This window comes from Argopecten irradians, chromosome 3 (assembly GCF_041381155.1).
Source record: "Argopecten irradians isolate NY chromosome 3, Ai_NY, whole genome shotgun sequence".
NCBI classification, from domain to species: Eukaryota; Metazoa; Mollusca; class Bivalvia; order Pectinida; family Pectinidae; genus Argopecten; species Argopecten irradians.
The window spans coordinates 55,352,902-55,376,831 of record NC_091136.1 but is presented as its reverse complement, the minus strand read 5'-3'; the positions used below and the strand labels follow the sequence as shown (position 1 = coordinate 55,376,831).

General features: G+C 33.1%; 1 protein-coding gene across 1 annotated transcript; it reads right to left on the bottom strand.

Annotated features, from left to right (window-relative positions):
- Window positions 1–1,151: 1,151 nt before the first annotated feature.
- On the bottom strand, window positions 1,152–22,961 carry LOC138319743 (exocyst complex component 5-like). The gene is made up of 18 exons (XM_069262877.1): window positions 22,794–22,961; window positions 20,268–20,510; window positions 19,674–19,871; window positions 18,509–18,576; window positions 18,026–18,054; window positions 12,474–12,568; window positions 12,225–12,269; window positions 8,604–8,744; window positions 8,247–8,323; window positions 7,805–7,915; window positions 7,453–7,548; window positions 6,929–7,097; window positions 6,356–6,464; window positions 5,809–5,932; window positions 5,374–5,566; window positions 4,730–4,886; window positions 3,452–3,612; window positions 1,152–3,046 (listed from the first exon to the last, which is right to left on the bottom strand). Exons 1-18 carry the CDS (start codon window positions 22,815–22,817, stop codon window positions 2,960–2,962), a joined length of 2,127 nt encoding a protein of 708 aa, XP_069118978.1. The 5' UTR covers window positions 22,818–22,961; the 3' UTR covers window positions 1,152–2,959.
- Window positions 22,962–23,930: the final 969 nt, after the last annotated feature.

Genomic DNA, 23,930 nt, shown 5'->3' with positions numbered 1-23,930 from the left:
TCTCCAATAGTGAATTTAGAATTTTATTTCCATTTCCAATTTCCATATGTTTGCACTTGTCTAGATCGAGTTCCATAAGCCAGGTGTTTGTCCACTTAGTTATGTTGTCTATGCTGCTTTGGAGTTCATACATTTGTGTTTTAGAACTTGAAGTTGAGTATAGTTTGGTATCGTCTGCGAATAGCTTTGTTATACAGGTAGCATTAATATCGGGATGGCAAGCTTCTTGTCCAAATCCACTGCCATCTCTGATGACAGGGCTTTATCGAAGAGTCACTTCTTGTTCCTTTTTCTATCCAAACGAGTTTCACAAAACGGTAAGTGGTGTTTTTCTCTGTTTCCGTCAGACCCCTATATGTAGCTGGTGCACTTATGTAAAATACCTGTTCCTTCCGAGAACTCCGTGTCCGTCAGACCCCTATATGTAGCTGGTGCACTTATGTAAAATACCTGTTCCTTCCGAGAAGACTGTATACTAACTCTAGCATACGCTTCGTTTTTGACTTGAAGTTAAATGGTTGATCCAATTTTTTCAGAATGGATTTATTATTTCCTGTTTAGGGTTTAAATGTAAAATGGACATGTAATGCTCAATTGTATATGGAACCGAGGACAGATCAGGCAGCGTGTTTTTAGACTTGAATGAAGGTACAGTCACTTCTATATATGGGCAGTTTAGACCATGGGCAAAACAGGTATGTACTGTCAGTAGTTATTGACATCAAAATATGCCCATTACCATGCAAGCAAGTAATAATCGGAAAGAAATGAGACAAGTACTTGTTTACTCTGTGTAATTACAGAATATATGTTAAGACATCATGGGACTGGTTGTTCAAAAGTGAGTAGCTTAATCACTTTATTAGTGAAGTTTTTAATTTTTCATTTGCTGCAAAACGTGTAATCATATCTTCATTAAAGTAAGTAGGTAGATAAAGAGTACAGTTCTTAAGAATCTGGTAAAATTCTGTGAAGTTAGTTTTTACCAGAAATGATTTTATCTTGATTTGAAAATTGTCGCTAAATTGTGATCAAGCCAATAACATCTGGACCCTGAACTGGTTTGAAAACTTGTGTCTTGGACAGAGCTAGCATTGTGTACAACAGGTAGTTTTTAAATAAAGCCAACTATAAAACACAAACGACTAACATTAGAGTGAACTGACAATTTAATAAGTGGGATGAATATTGCACATTTGTATAGGAATGCATCCATAGCTGCACATTGCACCATAAGTGTTATCATCACCAAAAACAACACAGAAATGGACAATGTAAAACCAGCAACATTTTACTCTTCAAACAACTGGTCACTCTTCTAATGCCAACGTAACTATCTGACCTATATCAGTTGTCAAATGGAAGCACTTTAGCCATTGTTAAGCACAAGTATTTGAATAAGCTTAACCACAATAGACAGGTGAACGGCAGATATACGATAGGGTCATAAGGATAGGGTTCACCTTTTAGGAGATAATGTGTTCATATATCTTCTAGGAGATCAATATTTCCCCTATCCACATATTTCACGGACATTTTCCTCATCTTTGAGATGACATATACATCTAAAAGATCTTTGAAATGTGTGAGACTCTTATTACATCTTATAGCAAGCTATAATCTAAGTATGACCTTAAATGGTCAATTTCTGTTAATTAGGGCTCACACAATCAAACAAAACAAATTAATAAATCTGTTTCCATAAAACATGACACAAGGGATACAACTCTCATTAGCAATGATATAGACTTTGAAGCTGATCAAACATTCATTCACTGCTTTAAAAAAAAATATCTGACCCCTTTTGACACAATGATTCATATTGAATTTTTTTGGTGAATTTTAGGTAATTTACCTTTTCAGTCATAAATGCAAAATTTACTTTTTGTACAAGGAAAGGGATGGGTGGGCTTATTTAGGGTACATAGGTATATTTGATAAAATGGTTAAAGGAAACAATTTAATGTCCATGTATTTATTTAATAAAATCCCCATGATAACTTTTATCAACAGAAAAAAATTTGTGAAATCTTTGCAAAGATGAATAAATTTGTAAAAGGAACAAATTCCATGCAAAAAAATTGAATAACAACAGATGAAAATAATAAACAATGTACATACAGGACAATTTGTCATACATTGTACCAGTTTATGATAAACAATGTACATATATGACAATTTGTCATGCATTGTACCAGTTTATGATAAACAATGTACATATAGGACAATTTGCCATGCATTGTACCAGTTTATGATAAACAATGTACATATAGGACAATTTGTCATGCATTGTACCAGTTTATGATAACCTATGTACACATAGGACAATTTGTCATACATTGTACCAGTTTATAATAAACAATGTACATATAGGACAATTTGTCATACATTGTACCAGTTTAAGGTATCAAACCACTGTGAAAGAGAAAAGTACAATAATGCTTGTTTAAATACCTAAAAAACAGAAAAAGAAAAAAAAACCAAACAAATCGTGTATAAGATAATAAAATGACACAGACAGACACAGGGATTAAAACATAAGGACTTGTTCTAGTACAGCTAAGTGAGAACTAAAAACATCTCATTGTAACATCAGCTTTCCTCATACTCAAGGTTTAAGTAAAACTCTAATAGGGAATGGTGTTATAAAAGGTTTCTTGTACATGATTTAATTTGGTTTTGAAAAATGTTAAAATTATAGTCAACCACAAAGATATATCACAATACCTATTACATGGAAATCCATGTATGTAAGCATTTTCATTATAAGTCAAGAGTTTGATTTCAAGATACAGGAATAAGTTCCACAGTAGAAGTCTCTCCGACAGAAATACTGTCTCACACCACAAAAGGTGACGCCGGACTTGTACAAAACAGCCTGGCTGTAAAAGCTTCCTCAGCAGCGAGTTGTGTCCATATGTGTACATACCATTCTTTTTGTATAGAATAGTAACAAGATTCATTTCAAAATATTGGCCAGTTTTGCAGATTTAAAATCTGTCCTTAACTGGATACAGGATAAGAGCACTGTCTTGTCTACCCCAGCCTATAGAATAAACACCAGATGAAAGTAAGGAAAATATCAGTTATATGATGGATTATGCAGTTTTTCATATTTTAGCACCATTTTTAATTGTATTTTGTTCTTCAAAATTCAGAAATCATTGAAAATGCAAAAACTTTTAAATAAACCAACACCATTGAATTATCAAATTACATTGTGAAATCAACAAATATTTTGTAAATAGCTTTTGTGAAACATGTCTTCAATGTAGTGTAGCTTTCCAATACAATTATCTATTATCTCGATTCAAATGCAAACAAGAAATAATGATGAGATATTGAAAAATATTTGAGAAACAATAACAAAAAATATCCATGTATACTCGTCAACTATTCTCATTGAGATATTGAGAAATATTTGAGATAACAAATTTCCGCGCTTACTTACCAACTGCTCTCCACTGCAGACTTGTTTGAGATTTTCTGGGACCACGACTAACAAGTTACACAGAGCATGAAGTTTCTCAAACAGTTCAGTCACAAGTGGAATCTTAAAGTCCTTCACACACTTACGGTACTCATTTACATCACAAATCACCAACATGGCACCTGTAGATCAAAACCAACATGTTAGGTACAGAAAATACGAACATGATACTGAAAATTACTGAAACTTTATGGAAGCTTTCAAAATGATCAATATAATATAAAATTATGGTTGTGCATAGGGCTGCCGCAATACAGCAGAAGCGTACCATGATATATTGTGATACACAACAGCTGTATTGTGATATGTATTGCAATATTTTTACCTTAACATATGTGATGTCTATTTTGTATATATTCCATAATAAAAACACCCTTTACAATATACAAACATACAGTGCTATGTTATGTAGTTTTACATCGATTTCAACCGTGTTGTTGAGTAACAAAAATGTTCAAATGTGAGGTTCTTGTTTTAAAAAATACGAGTCTGTTTGTAAAAAAGCTAGGCTACAGACGATCGTAACCTAATAATGCAATAACTAAACATAACATAATATCTGCAAATATTTACACTTTTGAACCTAAATAATGAACAAATTTTACGTACAATTGTCCTAGCAAAATAAGCTTACGATCGTGATTAAACTTCAAAGGGCTGATCGGCTTGCAGTGTTGTTTTGACACGTGTAGGAATTCGAAAATGGCAGCGGACGATGAAGCCTGAAATAGCTGGCGAAATCCCTGCAGCCATGTATTCACCAGGCCTTAAATGTGTTTAGAGAATTATATATTCCGGTATTTTTTATTAATGGAGCGAATCAGCTTGATAATATTTCAGAAACTAGCCTAATGTCATATTGTTTATTTTCAACGTCATGCAAATGTTTGAATCATTTGAACATTATACACGTTAGTTACAAACATTTGACCGACATCTGAATCGAATGAAAACAAAAGGGGTACCCACATGGCTTCATATTATCGGAAAGGAAAACAAATACAACTTGCTGGTTTTGTTTTAATGACAGGACGTTTTAATTATATCAAATTAATGAAATTATAATACTAAGAAAATATATCGTAAAAAACCGGTACAGGTAAACTGTATCGCGGTACAATATTTTTTGGTGGTGTATTGCAATACCCCAATATACCGGTTAACCGCGGCAGCCCTAGTTGTACATGTACAAATAGTCCCGATATTTTTCCTACCTAGAGAATTCTCCACGTAACCTACCTAGAGAATTGTACACAAATCCCTGAAGATGGTCAAAGATCACTCTGTGTAGCCTTATCCCCAGATCCGTGAACACAGCGTCTACATTCTTACCATCCAGACTACTATGGATAGATCCAGAGATTGTCCTCATGAAGTTCACAACCTTGAGACAGGCCTGAAGGAAAGATCATAGCATCTGAAATTTTATTCCTGATGAAAATGTGCTTTTCTTGCCAAGTGCCAATTCTTGCCAAGGCCATACATATGTATATGATACTAATACACATGCATTAGAGAGAAGTGGTTGTTGGCGAGAATTGGTCGCCAGACACACATAATTGTATCCATCTAATTTCTATATGAAAAGCGATTAATAAAAAGTCATGTTTATATATATATATGCTCATAACGAGACTATAGAACCTATCATATAGCTAGGTTCTATGGGATTGGTATGTGTAGTGGACTTTCTGATATAATATTGGTAATATATACCAATATTATATTAGAAAGTCCACTACACATACCATTCCCATTGACATGAATATTCCAAAGTCATTCTCAATACTAAACCCACCACACCCGAAACTTCCTGAAGATAAAGTTATGTTATTTTGTTTTAATACAACAATTGACAACAAATGTCCATGGGCATTACTCACCGGGGACACCATCTGCATGGCATCATCATCCTCGGGCTTAAAATCAGACTTCTTCTGCTCTGCAGCTAGAATGTTCCGGACCCAGCCGGCGATGGCTGCATTGGACCGGTCAAGACCAGTGTCTATCTTATTCTCTACCTGTTCTCGTAACTCTCTCTTTCTCTGTAAACATTGACTGTGCCTAGGAGAGGAACTGAAATAAGATTGTATACGTCTGATGTATGGACATAGCAAACATCTTCATATTCTATGTCTACAATTTTCAAATCAAAATTTTAAACAATGAAGAAAAACTACAAAGGCATGTTTCTGTGAAAACTTTGTGAAACTTTGATAAAGGAGAAGCAATTGAACTATCTTTTTTATATGATACAAGGGGCCTTAACTACAATTGGTAGCACTCACAAGTTACTTTAATCAGAAATGATATCTTACATGACTAGAGGAACAAGACTGTCCATGAACTGTTTCTCAAACAGGTGGAATAATGTGTTGGCCTGGCCGACCACATCAAAGAAGTACACCTCGGGCTGGGACTTTGGGTCTGGTAGCGGGATGGCTGTGGATAAAGAACATGGACACTGGAGTGTAATAGCTGCTTAAAGGTAAGTAATAGATAGGGTGATCTCCTTAGATAACATATTGACTATTTGATAAAGAATTTACTCATGCAACAGTAGCTATAATTAAATTGTATGAAGGTAATGAACTGAAACAGGACAGTGCACATCATCTTACATCTATCAAATACCGTAAACATTAGATTTCAAGTCAACAACTTCCATTATATCTGAAACAAGCTGAGATATAATACACTTTCTGACATTAATCATGGGACAACAAAATTGGATCTTGCTGCTTTAAATGGAACATAATTTTCCCTTGGTATACAAAATGTCTGACTTCTAATAATAATAATGTAAGAAATATTTTACTTCAGATTCATCTTGTAGGTATGCACCCAAAAATCATTCAGGTTTACCTTGAAGCCCAAGCTCCACAGCATAGTCTATATGTTCGATGATCAGATACTGGACCAAAACCTCAAAGATCTGTACAGCATTACTGGACATGTCTGAGCTACTGGAAAGCTAAAGGTCAGAAACAAGATCTGTTAGCAACCAGTGATAGCGATATCCCCCAATCATTCAAAAAACTATCTTTTCTTTTTGATCAATATCATCCTGTTTTTATATGTGATTTTTTTTTATGTAAGGATGATTATAAATATTCTTGGCAAATTTTAGAAGAAAAACAATATTTTCCTACAAGATTAGCTATAAAATGAATTAAATTTAAGATTTTTAAAATACAATTTATTAAAATAATAAATGGGATAATAAGTTTAAATCATTCACTAACTCTAATTTAATAAAAGAATCATTATCAAAGGACACTTGAATCTTTCTTTCAAAATGACTTCATTTTTCCATTGAATTGATCGTTTATCTTACTGTTAATTAATTTCTTTTTGAAATGGAAAACTAGAGCAACATGGAAATTAGAACAGTAGTATTGGTTTGGCTTTTCTGACAAGGAGGAGACATAGTCTTACCACTTGACAGCGTTTGAAGGCGTTCTTCGCTTCCTGTAGTAGACTAATGGTTACTTCCTGGGACAGAAATGTCTCGCCACCGAAGTTCTCTATGGCGGGTCCAATGTTGATGTTAGTTTTGGTCATTGTCCCAATCTTGGCCTGCAAGTCTCTCCTCAGTTCTGTCAAGCTAATAAAGGAAAATGTACATACAGGGTATTTTATTTCCTAAAGCATCATTGCTAATAAGACATCAATTTCATTCATTGTAATCTCTAAATATGGTCCCATTTATAAGCGTAATCTAAGATACTTATCATTTATCATTTATATGTACATGTATATCATTTTATTACAGACATCTTATAGCTATTCTCTAATTCACCTAACCTTTTGTAAGCATGTGATCATGAGCATTTCTCAGCTTAGAGTCAGAAGTGGTCAAAACAAAGAGATGGGTACATTTTCATTCTCAAAGGACTACAGGTAGAAATGATACCAGACACACATGGTATTACACACAGTAAAGGTAGGGTATAACTTACCCTCCTGACTGGATCTGTTTCTTAGTGTGTTCTTTACCGTCGTAGTATCGCTGTAAATGTGCTGAACAGCGTTCCTTTAAATATTTGGTTTCAAAACTGCAAAAGAAAATATTACATACAACTGTCTGTGGTGAATATCAGAACAATTATTTTATCTATAAAATTGCAGAACAAACTACTTTACTCCTTGTACATAGAGACCATTAATTTTGCTTGCAAATGTAAGGGTAAACATAAATAATAACTTCTCTTCATGTTAATAAGCCTTCAAAAGAAAGCTAATAGAAATCAAATACTGCATAAATTTCTTTGTACATAAAATCTGACATCATGTTATATGGAATCAGCCTACTTAATATAAGCCTCTAGATGTTTCTGGAATATACTCTTGGTGAGTTTGGTGAGGAACAGACTGTCATTTCCCATCTTAAATACAGACAAATCCTCTGATAGCTTCACCGTCCTAAATAAAAGAATAACAATTACCTTTTAACAATTATTAATTTATACATCAAACATTATCGTAAGTCTAACCATTCCAGTCTTATCAGTTGACTGATATTGAAAATAGACAATGTTACTGTTCATATCAATATTAAATTCTGCAGACTGGACATTTTTCATTGATATTGAATAAAGAAGTTTAAAAAAGAAGACTAAAAAAATCTTTGATTACCAGAAATGTATCAAACTACCACAGAATACAAGATAATAAGGCATTATTTACAACAAACTGTTGGTAACTTAATTAGGGTTAAGGGTGAATAATTCACATCAGCGATCAACAAGCGTACCTTGTGTAAAGCTGAAACAGTGTTATAAGGTACTCCTCTGGATCGTCTTTGGACTCCAGTTTGGACGCTATATGTGTCTGTTGAGAGAAAAGCTCTCCATCAAATAAAGCAAGGAACATGTTCCCCATATACTGTATATTTAAACATGATCTATCTGAACTTTTTAAGGGGTTTTCAAAAAGCGATCATCCCAGCCAAAACAGGAAATATAGAAATTTGTTTGATTCCTCTGTATATACACTCCACCATTGTATATGGGAAACCAGAAATTTCAATTAAATAAAATATCTGCATGGTAACATTCTGGTAACATGAACATTTCTACATTTTTGCCCATGCATTGATTGATTGGTTTACCTGTAGTTTGGTGTTGTAGATTGTCTGTACAAACTTGGCCATCACTGTGTCAGGACTACTGAACACAGTGCTGATAAGGTCACTAGTTCTGGTACACAACGCTACAACATCATCAAATGGATCCAACTTCTGGAACGCCCCCTGGTAATGTAATTATATCAATTGAAGCAGACTTTCTCATCCATTTTTTACTAGATTTTAAAAAACAAATCACTTTATTCCAAATCAATAAATACTACTGGTAATATAATACCAATCACATTCATTTTTCAAGATTAACTGAGACTGAGAAACAGTATTCACAATTTCTTTTGGCATATATGACCTTCAACAAAGGTCATTGCCATTCAGTAGAGTATTATAGTCCATGGGCCCTATATCTATGACCCTCCAAGTTACTGAACAAGTATTTAAACATTTTATGCATGTATGAGGGTAACTGAAGGTTATCATTTTGGACAAACTTGGATATTATCCACCGAATCCAGGTACTGGATGGCAAAGATATATATATGTCTCCAGGTTTGACTCTAACAAGCTATCCTATGCTGCTATACAGACATCGTACTGAGAGGTCGGCAACCTCTGTCCCGACAATTTTACCCATGTTACAATGATGTGGATGGAGGAACATTTAGAACTTACTCAACGGAACCTCTGTCCCTACAACTTTACCTATGTTACAATGATGTGGATGGAGGTACATTTAGTACTTACTCAACGGAACCTCTGTCCACAACTTACCATGTACAGGGATGAGTACTTACTCAACGGAACCTCTGTCCCTACAACTTTACCCATGTGACAATGACGTGGATGGAGGTACATTTAGTACTTACTCAACGGAACCTCTGTCCCTACAACTTTACCCATGTGACAATGACGTGGATGGAGGTACATTTAGTACTTACTCAACGGAACCTCTGTCCCTACAACTTTACCCATGTGACAATGACGTGGATGGAGGTACATTTAGTACTTACTCAACGGAACCTCTGTCCCTACAACTTTACCCATGTTACAATGATGTGGATCTAGGTACATTTAGTACTTACTCAACGGAACCTCTGTCCCTACAACTTTACCCATGTTACAATGATGTGGATGGAGGTACATTTAGTACTTACTCAACGGAACCTCTGTCCCGACAACTTTACCCATGTTACAATGATGTGGATGGAGGTACATTTAGTACTTACTCAACGGAACCTCTGTCCCTACAACTTTACCCATGTGACAATGACGTGGATGGAGGTACATTTAGTACTTACTCAACGGAACCTCTGTCCCTACAACTTTACCCATGTGACAATGACGTGGATGGAGGTACATTTAGTACTTACTCAACGGAACCTCTGTCCCTACAACTTTACCCATGTGACAATGACGTGGATGGAGGTACATTTAGTACTTACTCAACGGAACCTCTGTCCCTACAACTTTACCCATGTGACAATGACGTGGATGGAGGTACATTTAGTACTTACTCAACGGAACCTCTGTCCCTACAACTTTACCCATGTTACAATGATGTGGATGGAGGTACATTTAGTACTTACTCAACGGAACCTCTGTCCCGACAACTTTACCCATGTTACAATGATGTGGATGGAGGTACATTTAGTACTTACTCAACGGAACCTCTGTCCCTACAACTTTACCCATGTGAACAATGACGTGGATGGAGGTACATTTAGTACTTACTCAACGGAACCTCTGTCCCGACAACTTTACCCATGTTACAATGATGTGGACTAGGTACATTTAGTATTAGAACTTACTTTAACGGAACCTCTGTCCCTACAACTTTACCCATGTTACAATGATGTGGATGGAGGTACATTTAGTACTTACTCAACGGAACCTCTGTCCCTACAACTTTACCCATGTTACAATGATGTGGATGGAGGTACATTTAGTACTTACTCAACGGAACCTCTGTCCCTACAACTTTACCTATGTTACAATGATGTGGATCTAGGTACATTTAGTACTTACTCAACGGAACCTCTGTCCCTACAACTTTACCTATGTTACAATGATGTGGATCTAGGTACATTTAGTACTTACTCAACGGAACCTCTGTCCCTACAACTTTACCATGTTACAATGATGTGGATGGATCTAGGTACATTTAGTACTTACTCAACAGGAACCTCTGTCCGACAACTTTACCTATGTTACAATGATGTGGATGGAGGTACATTTAGTACTTACTCAACGGAACCTCTGTCCCTACAACTTTACCTATGTTACAATGATGTGGATGGAGGTACATTTAGTACTTACTCAACGGAACCTCTGTCCCTACAACTTTACCTATGTTACAATGATGTGGATGGAGGTACATTTAGTACTTACTCAACGGAACCTCTGTCCCTACAACTTTACCCATGTTACAATGATGTGGATGGAGGTACATTTAGTACTTACTCAACGGAACCTCTGTCCCTACAACTTTACCCATGTTACAATGATGTGGATGGAGGTACATTTAGTACTTACTCAACGGAACCTCTGTCCCTACAACTTTACCCATGTTACAATGATGTGGATGGAGGTACATTTAGTACTTACTCAACGGAACCTCTGTCCCTACAACTTTACCTATGTTACAATGATGTGGATGGAGGTACATTTAGTACTTACTCAACGGAACCTCTGTCCCTACAACTTTACCCATGTTACAATGATGTGGATGGAGGTACATTTAGTACTTACTCAACGGAACCTCTGTCCCTACAACTTTACCTATGTTACAATGATGTGGATTGGAGGTACATTTAGTACTTACTCAACGGAACCTCTGTCCCTACAACTTTACCCATGTTACAATGATGTGGATGGAGGTACATTTAGTACTTACTCAACGGAACCTCTGTCCCTACAACTTTACCTATGTTACAATGATGTGGATGGAGGTACATTTAGTACTTACTCAACGGAACCTCTGTCCCGACAACTTTACCCATGTGACAATGATGTGGATGGAGGTACATTTAGTACTTACTCAACGGAACCTCTGTCCCTACAACTTTACCCATGTTACAATGATGTGGATGGAGGTACATTTAGTACTTACTCAACAGAACCTCTGTCCCTACAACTTTACCTATGTTACAATGATGTGGATGGAGGTACATTTAGTACTTACTCAACGTAACCTCTGTCCCTACAACTTTACCCATGTTACAATGATGTGGATGGAAGGTACTTTGTACGTACTCAACGGATATTTACTATGTACTTATATGTAATATACAACGTAACCTCTGTCCCTACAACTTTACCCATGTTACAATGATGTGGATGGAGGTACATTTAGTACTTACTCAACGGAACCTCTGTCCCTACAACTTTACCCATGTTACAATGATGTGGATGGAGGTACATTTAGTACTTACTCAACGGAACCTCTGTCCCTACAACTTTACCCATGTTACAATGATGTGGATGGAGGTACATTTAGTACTTACTCAACGGAACCTCTGTCCCGACAACGTTTACCCATGTTACAATGATGTGGATGGAGGTACATTTAGTACTTACTCAACGGAACCTCTGTCCCTACAACTTTACCCATGTTACAATGATGTGGATGGAGGTACATTTAGTACTTACTTTCTGAGATTCTTCAATGAAGGCATCAATACATTCACCATAGCCCTGAAATTATCCAACAATAGTTGTAAACCTTATGACTAAGAAAGATAAATAATTTCTGTAGGTGTACCCATGTAGTGTCAGCTTTGAAATTAAGATTAGGTTATAATAAACAAAGTTTCAATACTGAAAAATATTTTTATCCTCAGTAATATCAGCTGAATTTATCATGGTTTCCAATTCAATTTTATTAAGGTAGGTCCATACTTTTGAAAACCGCGCCAATTCATATGACCCTAAACTGGAAACTGCGGAGGTTGTTTTGAATTCCAGAATGGTTTTAGATACGCTACAACTTTTCACTTGAATATTTTTTGCAATAGGTAAAAATTGTCTACATATAATATTGAATGTTTAAAATCATTAAATAAATCAAATAAAAGCAATGAAGTGAAAATTAGATGATATCTCTGAGTTTTTTGCTTGCCCTTGTTGTTTTTGGTGCCCTTGTGTTAAATGAGGATGGATTTTCAAACACGAAAGTAACATTTGCTGCAATAAATGACAAGAGGGGACCTGTCTGCACCAAAATTGCAAATTTCTAAAAAAATTCGCATACAGATTTACTAAACACAAAATTTGGAGAAAATCATGAAAATAAACAGACATAAACAAGATGTAATATCACAAAAAATATGAACTGATGTGGAATGGGTTTTTTTTTGGAGTCATGATTTTCAAAAACTAGTCAAATATAACCCATCTTAGCACTGGATGAATTTGGGCGTAGGGTTGTGAGTTACAACTTCAAGCTTACAAAATTGTGAAAATTTGATCGAGGACCCCATGGGCTTTCATTTCCTTTTTTTGCCTATTCATTGATTTATTTTTTTTTGGGGGGGGGGGGGGGAGGGAATATGGCAAAACATGATAATTTACACATTGAAATGGTCTATCCGGGAAATAACAAAAATTAGTCAGCATTTGGAAAAATACGATAGTTTTGTGTGTATTGTTTCTATCGTTAGATGTAGATAGACGAAAGATGTACTTGAACAATAAGAATTTTAGATAGATGTCCTTATACAATAAGAATTTTAGATAGACAAAGATGTCCTTATACAATAAGAATTTTAGATAGACAAAGATGTCCTTGTACAATAAGAATTTTAGATAGACAAAGATGTACCTTGTACAATAAGAATGTTAGATAGACAAAGATGTACTTGTACAATAAGAATTTTAGATAGACAAAGATGTACTTGTACAATAAGAATTTTAGATAGACAAAGATGTACTTATACAATAAGAATTTTAGATAGACAAAGATGTCCTTATACAATAAGAATTTTAGATAGACAAAGATGTCCTTATACAATAAGAATTTTAGATAGACAAAGTCTTACAATAAGAATCAAGTGTCTTATACAATAAGAATTTTAGATAGACAACAATGTCCCTTATACAATAAGAATTTTAGATAGACAAAGATGTCTTGTACAATAAGAATTTTAGATAGACAAAGATGTCCTTATACAATAAGAATTTTAGATAGACAAAGATGTCCTTATACAATAAGAATTTTAGATAGACAAAGATGTCCTTATACAATAAGAATTTTAGATAGACAAAGATATGTCCTTATACAATAAGAATTTTAGATAGACAAAGATGTCTACTTGTACAATAAGAATTTTAGATAGACAAATATGTCCTTATACAATAAGAATTTTAGATAGACAAAGATGTACCTGTACAATAAGAATTTTAGATAGACAAAGATGTCCTTATACAATAAGAATTTTAGATAGACAAAGATGTACTTGTACAATAAGAATTTTAGATAGACAAAGATGTCCTTATACAATAAGAATTTTTAGATAGACAAAGATGTTCTTGTACAATAAGAATTTTAGATAGACAAAGATGTTCTTATACAATAAGAATTTTAGATAGACAAATATGTCCTTATACAATAAGAATTTTAGATAGACAAAGATGTCCTTATACAATAAGAATTTTAGATAGACAAAGATGTACTTGTACAATAAGAATTTTAGAAAGACAAGATGTCCTTATACAATAAGAATTTTAGATAGACAAAGATGTACTTGTACAATAAGAATTTTAGATACACAAAGATTTACTTGTACAATAAAAATGTTAGATAGACAAAGATGTACTTGTACAATAAGAATTTTAGATAGACAAAGATGTACTTATACAATAAGAATTTTAGATAGACAAAGATGTACTTGTACAATAAAAATGTTAGATAGACAAAGATGTACTTGTACAATAAGAATTTTAGATAGACAAAGATGTCCTTATACAATAAGAATTTTAGATAGACAAAGATGTCCTTATACAATAAGAATTTTAGATAGACAAAGATGTTCTTATACAATAAGAATTTTAGATAGACAAAGATGTTCTTGTACAATAAGAATTTTAGATAGACAAAGATGTACTTGTACAATAAGAATTTTAGATAGACAAAGATGTCCTTATACAATAAGAATTTTAGATAGACAAAGATGTACTTGTACAATAAGAATTTTAGATAGACAAAGATGTACAATAAGAATTTAAGATAGACAAAGATGTACTTGTACAATAAGAATGTTAGATAGACAAAGATGTACTTGTACAATAAGAATTTTAGATAGACAAAGATTTACTTGTACAATAAAAATGTTAGATAGACAAAGATGTACTTGTACAATAAGAATTTTAGATAGACAAAGATGTCCTTATACAATAAGAATTTTAGATAGACAAAGATGTCCTTATACAATAAGAATTTTAGATAGACAAAGATGTCCTTATACAATAAGAATTTTAGATAGACAAAGATGTACTTGTACAATAAGAATTTTAGATAGACAAAGATGTCCTTATACAATAAGAATTTTAGATAGACAAAGATGTACTTGTACAATAAGAATTTTAGATAGACAAAGATGTACTTGTACAATAAGAATTTTAGATAGACAAAGATGTACTTGTACAATAAGAATTTTTAGATAGACAAAGATGTCCTTATACAATAAGAATTTTAGATAGACAAAGATGTACTTGTACAATAAGAATTTTAGATAGACAAAGATGTCCTTGTACAATAAGAATTTTAGATAGACAAAGATGTACTTGTACAATAAGAATTTTAGATAGACAAAGATGTCCTTATACAATAAGAATTTTAGATAGACAAAGATGTACTTGTACAATAAGAATTTTAGATAGACAAAGATGTCCTTATACAATAAGAATTTTAGATAGACAAAGATGTACTTGTACAATAAGAATTTTAGATAGACAAAGATGTCCTTATACAATAAGAATTTTAGATAGACAAAGATGTTCTTGTACAATAAGAATTTTAGATAGACAAAGATGTCCTTATACAATAAGAATTTAAGATAGACAAAGATGTACTTGTACAATAAGAATGAATTTAGATAGACAAAGATGTACTTGTACAATAAGAATTTTAGATAGACAAAGATGTACTTGTACAATAAGAATTTTAGATAGACAAAGATGTACTTATACAATAAGAATTTTAGATAGACAAAGATGTCCTTATACAATAAGAATTTTAGATAGACAAAGATGTCCTTATACAATAAGAATTTTAGATAGACAAAGATGTACTTATACAATAAGAATTTTAGATAGACAAAGATGTACTTGTACAATAAGAATTTTAGATAACAAAGATGTACTTATACAATAAGAATTTTAGATAGACAAAGATGTACTTGTACAATAAGAATTTTAGATAGACAAAGATGTACCTGTACAATAAGAATTTTAGATAGACAAAGATGTCCTTATACAATAAGAATTTTAGATAGACAAAGATGTCCTTATACAATAAGAATTTTAGATAGACAAAGATGTACTTGTACAATAAGAATTTTAGAAAGACAAGATGTCCTTATACAATAAGAATTTTAGATAGACAAAGATGTACTTGTACAATAAGAATTTTAGATAGACAAAGATGTTTGTACAATAAAATTTTAGATAGACAAAGATGTACTTGTACAATAAGAATTTTAGATAGACAAAGATGTCCTGTATACAATAAGAATTTTAGATAGACAAAGATGTCCTTATACAATAAGAATTTTAGATAGACAAAGATGTACTTGTACAATAAGAATTTTAGATAGATGTCTTCAAAAGAATTTAGATAGACAAAAATGTAACATTGTACAATAAGAATTTTAGATAGACAAAGATGTCTTTACAATAAGAATTTTAGATAGACAAAGATGTCTTATACAATAAGAATTTTAGATAGACAAAGATGTCCTTTATACAATAAGAATTTTAGATAGACAAAGATGTTTTATACAATAAGAATTTTAGATAGACAAAGATGTTCTTATACAATAAGAATTTTAGATAGACAAAGATGTTCTTATACAATAAGAATTTTAGATAGACAAAGATGTTCTTGTACAATAAGAATTTTAGATAGACAAAGATGTACTTTACAATAAGAATTTTAGATAGACAAAGATGTCCTTATACAATAATAATTTAAGATAGACAAAGATGTACTTGTACAATAAGAATGTTAGATAGACAAAGATGTACTTGTACAATAAGAATTTTAGATAGACAAAGATTTACTTGTACAATAAAAATGTTAGATAGACAAAGATGTACCTGTACAATAAGAATTTTAGATAGACAAAGATGTCCTTATACAATAAGAATTTTAGATAGACAAAGATGTCCTTATACAATAAGAATTTTAGATAGACAACGATGTTCTTATACAATAAGAATTTTAGATAGACAAAGATGTTCTTATACAATAAGAATTTTAGATAGACAAAGATGTCCTTATACAATAAGAATTTTAGATAGACAAAGATGTTCTTATACAATAAGAATTTTAGATAGACAAAGATGTCCTTATACAATAAGAATTTAAGATAGACAAAGATGTACTTGTACAATAAGAATGTTAGATAGACAAAGATGTACTTGTACAATAAGAATTTTAGATAGACAAAGATGTCCTTATACAATAAGAATTTTAGATAGACAAAGATGTCCTTATACAATAAGAATTTTAGATAGACAAAGATGTCCTTATACAATAAGAATTTTAGATAGACAAAGATGTCCTTATACAATAAGAATTTTAGATAGACAAAGATGTACTTGTACAATAAGAATTTTAGATAGACAAAGATGTACTTGTACAATAAGAATTTTAGATAGACAAAGATGTCCTTATACAATAAGAATTTTAGATAGACAAAGATGTCCTTATACAATAAGAATTTTAGATAGACAAAGATGTACTTGTACAATAAGAATTTTAGATAGACAAAGATGTCCTTATACAATAAGAATTTTAGATAGACAAAGATGTCCTTATACAATAAGAATTTTAGATAGACAAAGATGTACTTATACAATAAGAATTTTAGATAGACAAAGATGTACTTATACAATAAGAATTTTAGATAGACAAAGATGTCCTTATACAATAAGAATTTTAGATAGACAAAGATGTACTTGTACAATAAGAATTTTAGAAAGACAAAGATATACTTGTACAGTAACATAATTAGGATTACTTAAGATCAGATCATCACACTGACCATGAAGAAACTATACATTCTCACAATACAATGACTCCAATAGTAGAACCACAGCATTAATGTAAATTTAACAGTTTCTAGAATTTTTGGTTGGCTGTCCATTAGACAACGAATTCTCAAATACACAGTACAACGCCTTGTTAACATTAATATAGTACATTTACACAGCACCATGATCATACATACCCCATATTTTCTTTCTGGCATTGTCAAATCTGTTGATTAAAGAATAGTTTCATTAAAACTACAATACATCAGTAATGTAATGAAATTACTAGTATACCTATGAGAAAAACAATTTGTGAAGTCTGAAATTGATATGACTAACATTGGAGCACTCATGGCTAGTATTGTATCAATGAAAATCAACCCGAAACAATATAATAACAAATTGAACGTTAACAGTTTCATTGAATTCAAACCATGCAGCCTCATAAGATTCAAACAGAACTGATCAACAGAATCAGTGTTGTCTGTCATCTCTAAGTAATTGTACCACAAGTAGCCATAATTGATTTTTTTTTTTTTTTTTTTTTTTTTTTTGTTAAAATAAAAAGATTTTGAAACACTAGACAAATTGCTTATTAACCACGTGAATCACATTGCAAATGATTCCATTTTACAGTAGAATTTCATAGTAGATTTTGTGAACATTGTATGAGTTCTTACTTTTCTCCTGCTGGAAGTTCTAAGGCTATCTGATATAACTTCTGGATTATTTCTGCAGCCAATTGAAGCTAAAAAAATCAGATAGTTATTTTCATTAGATGGAAAACCATAGCTACTAATAAATGCAGACAGAAATATTTGGCAATCAGTTCACAAAACAGGTGAAATAGTTTAGCTACAAATGATGAATGATGAATGAATATGTCACATGATAATCTATTATGAATTCATTAATGGAATTTGTATCTATATACCAGGTACAGTATAACTTGTCTAAACCGAACCCTGTATAAACTGGAAACTTGTCTATACCGATTAATTTGTTTTGTCCCGGCAAATTTCTTAATGAAATATAGTAACCAAAACCTGCATGATCCGGAACCTGTCTACTCTGAAAACGGAACTGTCTAGGTAATGTTACTATACCTTTCTTTGTAAAATTAACTTGGGCAAACCGGTAATAATGTTTTCACAACATGGGACTGATCATGAGGCGCCTAAGGGGATTTACCTGTACCGGTATACTAAGGGCTAGATAGTGACAACTTTTCACTTTTCATTCGACGGTTTTGTTACATGTACATTGTATTTGTGAATACTTTTCACGGTCAATTCTGTAACAGGCGAGGTTTTCTCCCGTTACAATTCTAACAATAAAACATACACATAACTTCTGAGAGTTCATTTGAATGTAGCATGCCGGGAGAAATGGATCGTACATGTACACCTCAGAAACCAAGAAAACGTAGGATGGAATTCTGTGCTCTACCATGTACATATGTGAGAATAAATGTTTGTGATGTAATAAAAAAAATTCTTCTGATGATTTCAATGTGAACATATTGTGATAAGGTTCTATCCTCTATAAACCGGACACCTGTATAAACCGAACAAATAGTCTGGTCCCGTTCACATCCGGTCTAGACAAGTTATACTGTATATATATATATGTCTCAAGTAGAAAACTTAATCATAATGCTTGAAGAGATTGTTTGTGCGTGTATAACTAAAGAGACACTGAAGGATTGTCTCCCCTATATACAGGTGTGTATGATAACAGGTGTAGTGTAGGAATGCTGTATTTTGTGTCTTTATGATATATAGTGTAGCATCAACACCAAGTTCTATTAAACTATTATTATAAAGATGTTGAAATAGATCTTACCTGAAAAGGGTCAGTAAATACTGATGACTTAGGCTCATCATAGTTAAGGAACTCATTAAAAAAGTTCATGAGTCTTTGGGCGTCGACAGCCCTCGCCCTTGGTGTATTGACGCCTTCTAACTGGTCTCCTAGGTGAACAACCTTTGTTGCCACCAGGTTGATTCTCTCGTCTAGTTCTTGAAAGTGAGAATAGGATGCCTGAAAAACAGCAAATTAGTTTGAATTGACTGATTATTGATTTTTCTCTAAGATTATAAACTCATAATTAGCAACCATGACTTGTTTACAATTGATAATAGTGTGTAAACGCCTTCCCCACAGGGTTGTAATTAAGTTTGAAACTCATGTGGCAGTTGCCATGTACTAACTGCAGGTCAGTGATTTTCTCTAGGTACTCTGGCTTTCCTCCATTAGCTTAAGCTGAAATATCTTTAAATGACGCTGGTTGTCATAATAGGACATTAAACAAAATAAGCCCAAAACCTTGCTTTTGTTAACTTATGGTTCAATCACTGAAATAAAACTTAAGGTTTATGGTTTATAACATCAATGTAACTACTCTATGTATACTCTAATATATAATTGCTAGATAACCTTATTGCGTTTCTGAAGATCTGCCACTCTTTGCCAATGTCTCTTCTCTTCCTCCTTACAGGCATCTTCTAGTTTTTCAACCTTTTTCTCCATTTGTGCATTTTTTTCTTTCAAATCCTGAATCATCTTTTCAAAAGCACCATGAAGCAACATCGGATCAAAGTCGTCATGGTTACTTCTTCCCTTGGTTCCCATGGTACGCCATGCCAGTCTTTCCACAAACTCGTGAGCATTGAAAGGCTCCTGTACAGTAAATGGAAGTATGAGAGGCTGAGCTTATATAACTAAACAGTTACATACTTGATGTAACAAAATATCATTAACAATTACCATGCAGGGATCAAATCAACACAAACCACACCAGAATATGCTACCATGAACAGGATGTTAAAGTCCCATTATCCTTTTAACAGTAAAAAAGAACATTCTATAACCTAAACATTCATTAATATTCCTTATGGAATTATCTGCACTTAGTTTTTGTTCAATTCTTCAACATTTCAACAAACATGAATATTTAAAACTAGAGCTATATATATATATAAAAGAACTTGAAACTGTGCTTGTCTAAAAATTAATCTATGTGCCTGTACATCCCCAGTTGATCACCAGGTAAATTTGACCTACATAGTACAGTAGATGGAAATTTAGAACGTGCTGATCATGATTTAATGCTATTTTGCAATTCATCCTAATGATATTCATACAGGTTCTACTTTTCTAAATAAAAATATACTGCTTTAACAGTAGTATATACCACATTTTGACGACCTTAAATCTGACACATAGGCGCACACAAAAAATAAAAGGTGAAGTGTATACTACCTCTCAGACAACCCCTGATATGGGCATGTGACATTGTGTACTAACTGGCTGCTGTACATGTACCCACACTTGTGTTGTGTTCTTTGAAGGTTGGATGTTAAAATGTTTGTTTACTAAATACAGAAACATATACCATTAATTGGGTTTTCATGTGATATTTGATTTATTTTCTAACTATATTTCAATTGGCGAATCTAACGTTGATATCTTGTAATGGATTTTTTTTTTTTTGAGTTTTTGATACTAAAAGTCATCAAAATTCTGATAAAAACAATAATGACTTTTAATTTTCATTGCCATTGGAAGAAAACATCTACAGTGTATTGACAAATGTATTGGGGAGGTCTAAGGTAATAGTACCACTGGTTCTCAGGTGTGGTTTGTTGAGATATGGAGTATGGCGGAAGTAATGCAGAATCTCTCAAAAGCTGATAGGGATGCAAACCTGATTAACTATTATAATTTTATCAATTTATATCATCATCAGGTTGGGGACGTACACACCTGTATACGCAGGATAGTCCTGCATTTGAGGGACATTAAATCTCAATCAGATCTGCCTGGTGCACATGAGTGCAATAAGCATTGATATTGTCATAGACAGATGTCAAATAGCTATTTTATATGGTCAATGTCTCCAAATGTTTTACTGAATCCTCTCTATATAAATCAACCTAATTTAATTATTACTGTTCGTTCAATATACAGAATGATGCAAATAGTAACATTCTGTTCTGCCTATTCAATGTGTCTTGCTTAGCCTAGTCAGACCTTTCTAAGACATGTTTCAAGTTAGATCTAACTAACGTTAGAGTGGGGGTACGTAATTTCGCACACTTTTGGCATTGATTTTAATGAATTTCAAATACTTTCATTCCGAACCAAAAAGGCTGAACTTACATCGGCAGATGTACAAGTGCTTCACAACACACGAGTATGTAACCGGATATGCGCAGACGTATCACTGCGCATGGGAGCTGTTATTAACTTGATGTTAACCTGTAGTTGAACGGGTTTGGGGGACGTAATTTCGCACACACCTCAAACTTTCTTGTTTTTGGAGAAAATAATCATTTTCAAACATTTCATGGACCAACAACATCATAAACAAAGATTAAGTACAGTTCCAATCTTGAAATGACATCAAAACACAATTATATTTCTAAATGAAAAAGTGACATTTCGCCGCCATTTTCGATATGAAAAATGACCGCTCCCTATAGTAAACAATGTAAACGAGGTCAAGAAAGTCATAGGGTGTCCGCAGAAAATATCTGTTTTCCGCTTATATTTGATGGATTTTCATACGGGTTTCGATGTATTCTAAAAAAAGGATAGTTTCTCTACATATTTGTACGTGAATCAGTTATTTATCACCCAGAATTATTTTATGTCAAGTGGTTTATTTTCTATAAATTTCTTTACTGAGATGGGCCGTATTGTTCCGATTTCGTTTTTTCAAAACCAACTTATCCTGAAAAAATTAACTAAATATGACAAAATCACAGTGAGAGGCCTCCTTTAGTCACAACATAAACAACAGAGCAAATCTTTCTGACATTTAAAGGAAGATTGCGAAAAATCGTCAGGTGTGCGAAATTACGTACTGTTTCAAGTTAGATCTAACTAACGTTACACCCCTTTTTGACAAGCAATAAGTATCGAGCAAAAACATCCAGTGTACACATAAATATCCATTACCTGTTCCAGTTCTTCCACCGACATGGTTATTGATCAAATAATAACAGTAAACGTATAGGGGTTTGTCACATTATGGAGCTATGCAAAGCATTTTTCATCCACAATAGTGTAAAATCGGCAACTCCAGAATCATAACAGAATTTTGTTAGCTGTCCATTTCCGCCTGAAGAGTTCTATCAAAGGGAAGCAACTCCTTATTTTTTCGCGGTAAAATTTAAAGATGCTCCACCGCCGACAGAGCAAAAATGATATTCATCATTTGAACAATAATTGGTGTTTAATAGTGTATATAATAGTCTAATTAACACAAAAATAATAAAAAATAATTTATTTTGCATTTGGTACATGCGCATTCAGTAGTTCATTTCATATAGGATATAGTGGTACGGATTTTTTTGGGATGCAATTAATTATTTTTCACATTTTTAACTTGAAGTAAAATTAGAAGCTCAAACTTTTCAATGGTGGTAATGGTGTAAAGTAAGTTACTTTTATAACTGAAGAAAAATACTAAATCGTCTGCTCCTGTTTTTAATAGTGAAAAAATACCATTTGTCAGCGGTGGAGCATCTTTCACTTACCATGTGAACAAGAACATGCAGCCCTGTTTACTTCGTAGACGTGGAAATAAGTCACCGTTTAAGTAAAATCGGACCCATTCTAATGACCATGAACCCTTTTCAGCCGTTTCAGTTAGGTGTCTTGATAAAAAAAACCGGAAAATTTATCTAAAACGTCTAAAAAATAATTATATAAACCAAGGACGTATATCTTATCTCACTTATAAATCCTTGTATAAACTGTAACTAATTTTCAGATCCCTGTGTTTGCAGCCCGTATTCAGGAAAAGACATCAGAAACATAGATCTATACATAATAAAGTCTAAGTGTTTCTGAAGATCTCTGATTTCATTAACTGAAAACTGGTGCTATCAAAACTTTTAGGTTTTGTAGCGAGTCTTTTTTTAGTTGGTTTGTTTGCTAAATTAACGTCCTATTTACAGTCAGGGTCATGTTGTAAGAACGGCCTCCCATGTATACGGGTGTGTATTTTGGGAGAATATAGTGCTAACAGCCGAAGACATCAAGCAACACATCCCGGTCACATATCTGATTGTACGCTTTAGTAGGAGCAGA

Bases quoted from the DNA above. Each gene is read 5' to 3' on its own strand.
- LOC138319743 (XM_069262877.1), bottom strand. From the start codon at position 22,817: ATGTCGGTGGAAGAACTGGAACAG. The intron at 20,511-22,793 runs GTAATGGATATT...TTTACTGTACAG, and splicing joins CGGTGGAAGAACTGGAACAG to GAGCCTTTCAATGCTCACGA. The intron at 4,887-5,373 runs GTGAGTAATGCC...TCTTTCCTTCAG, and splicing joins CCATGCAGATGGTGTCCCCG to GCCTGTCTCAAGGTTGTGAA.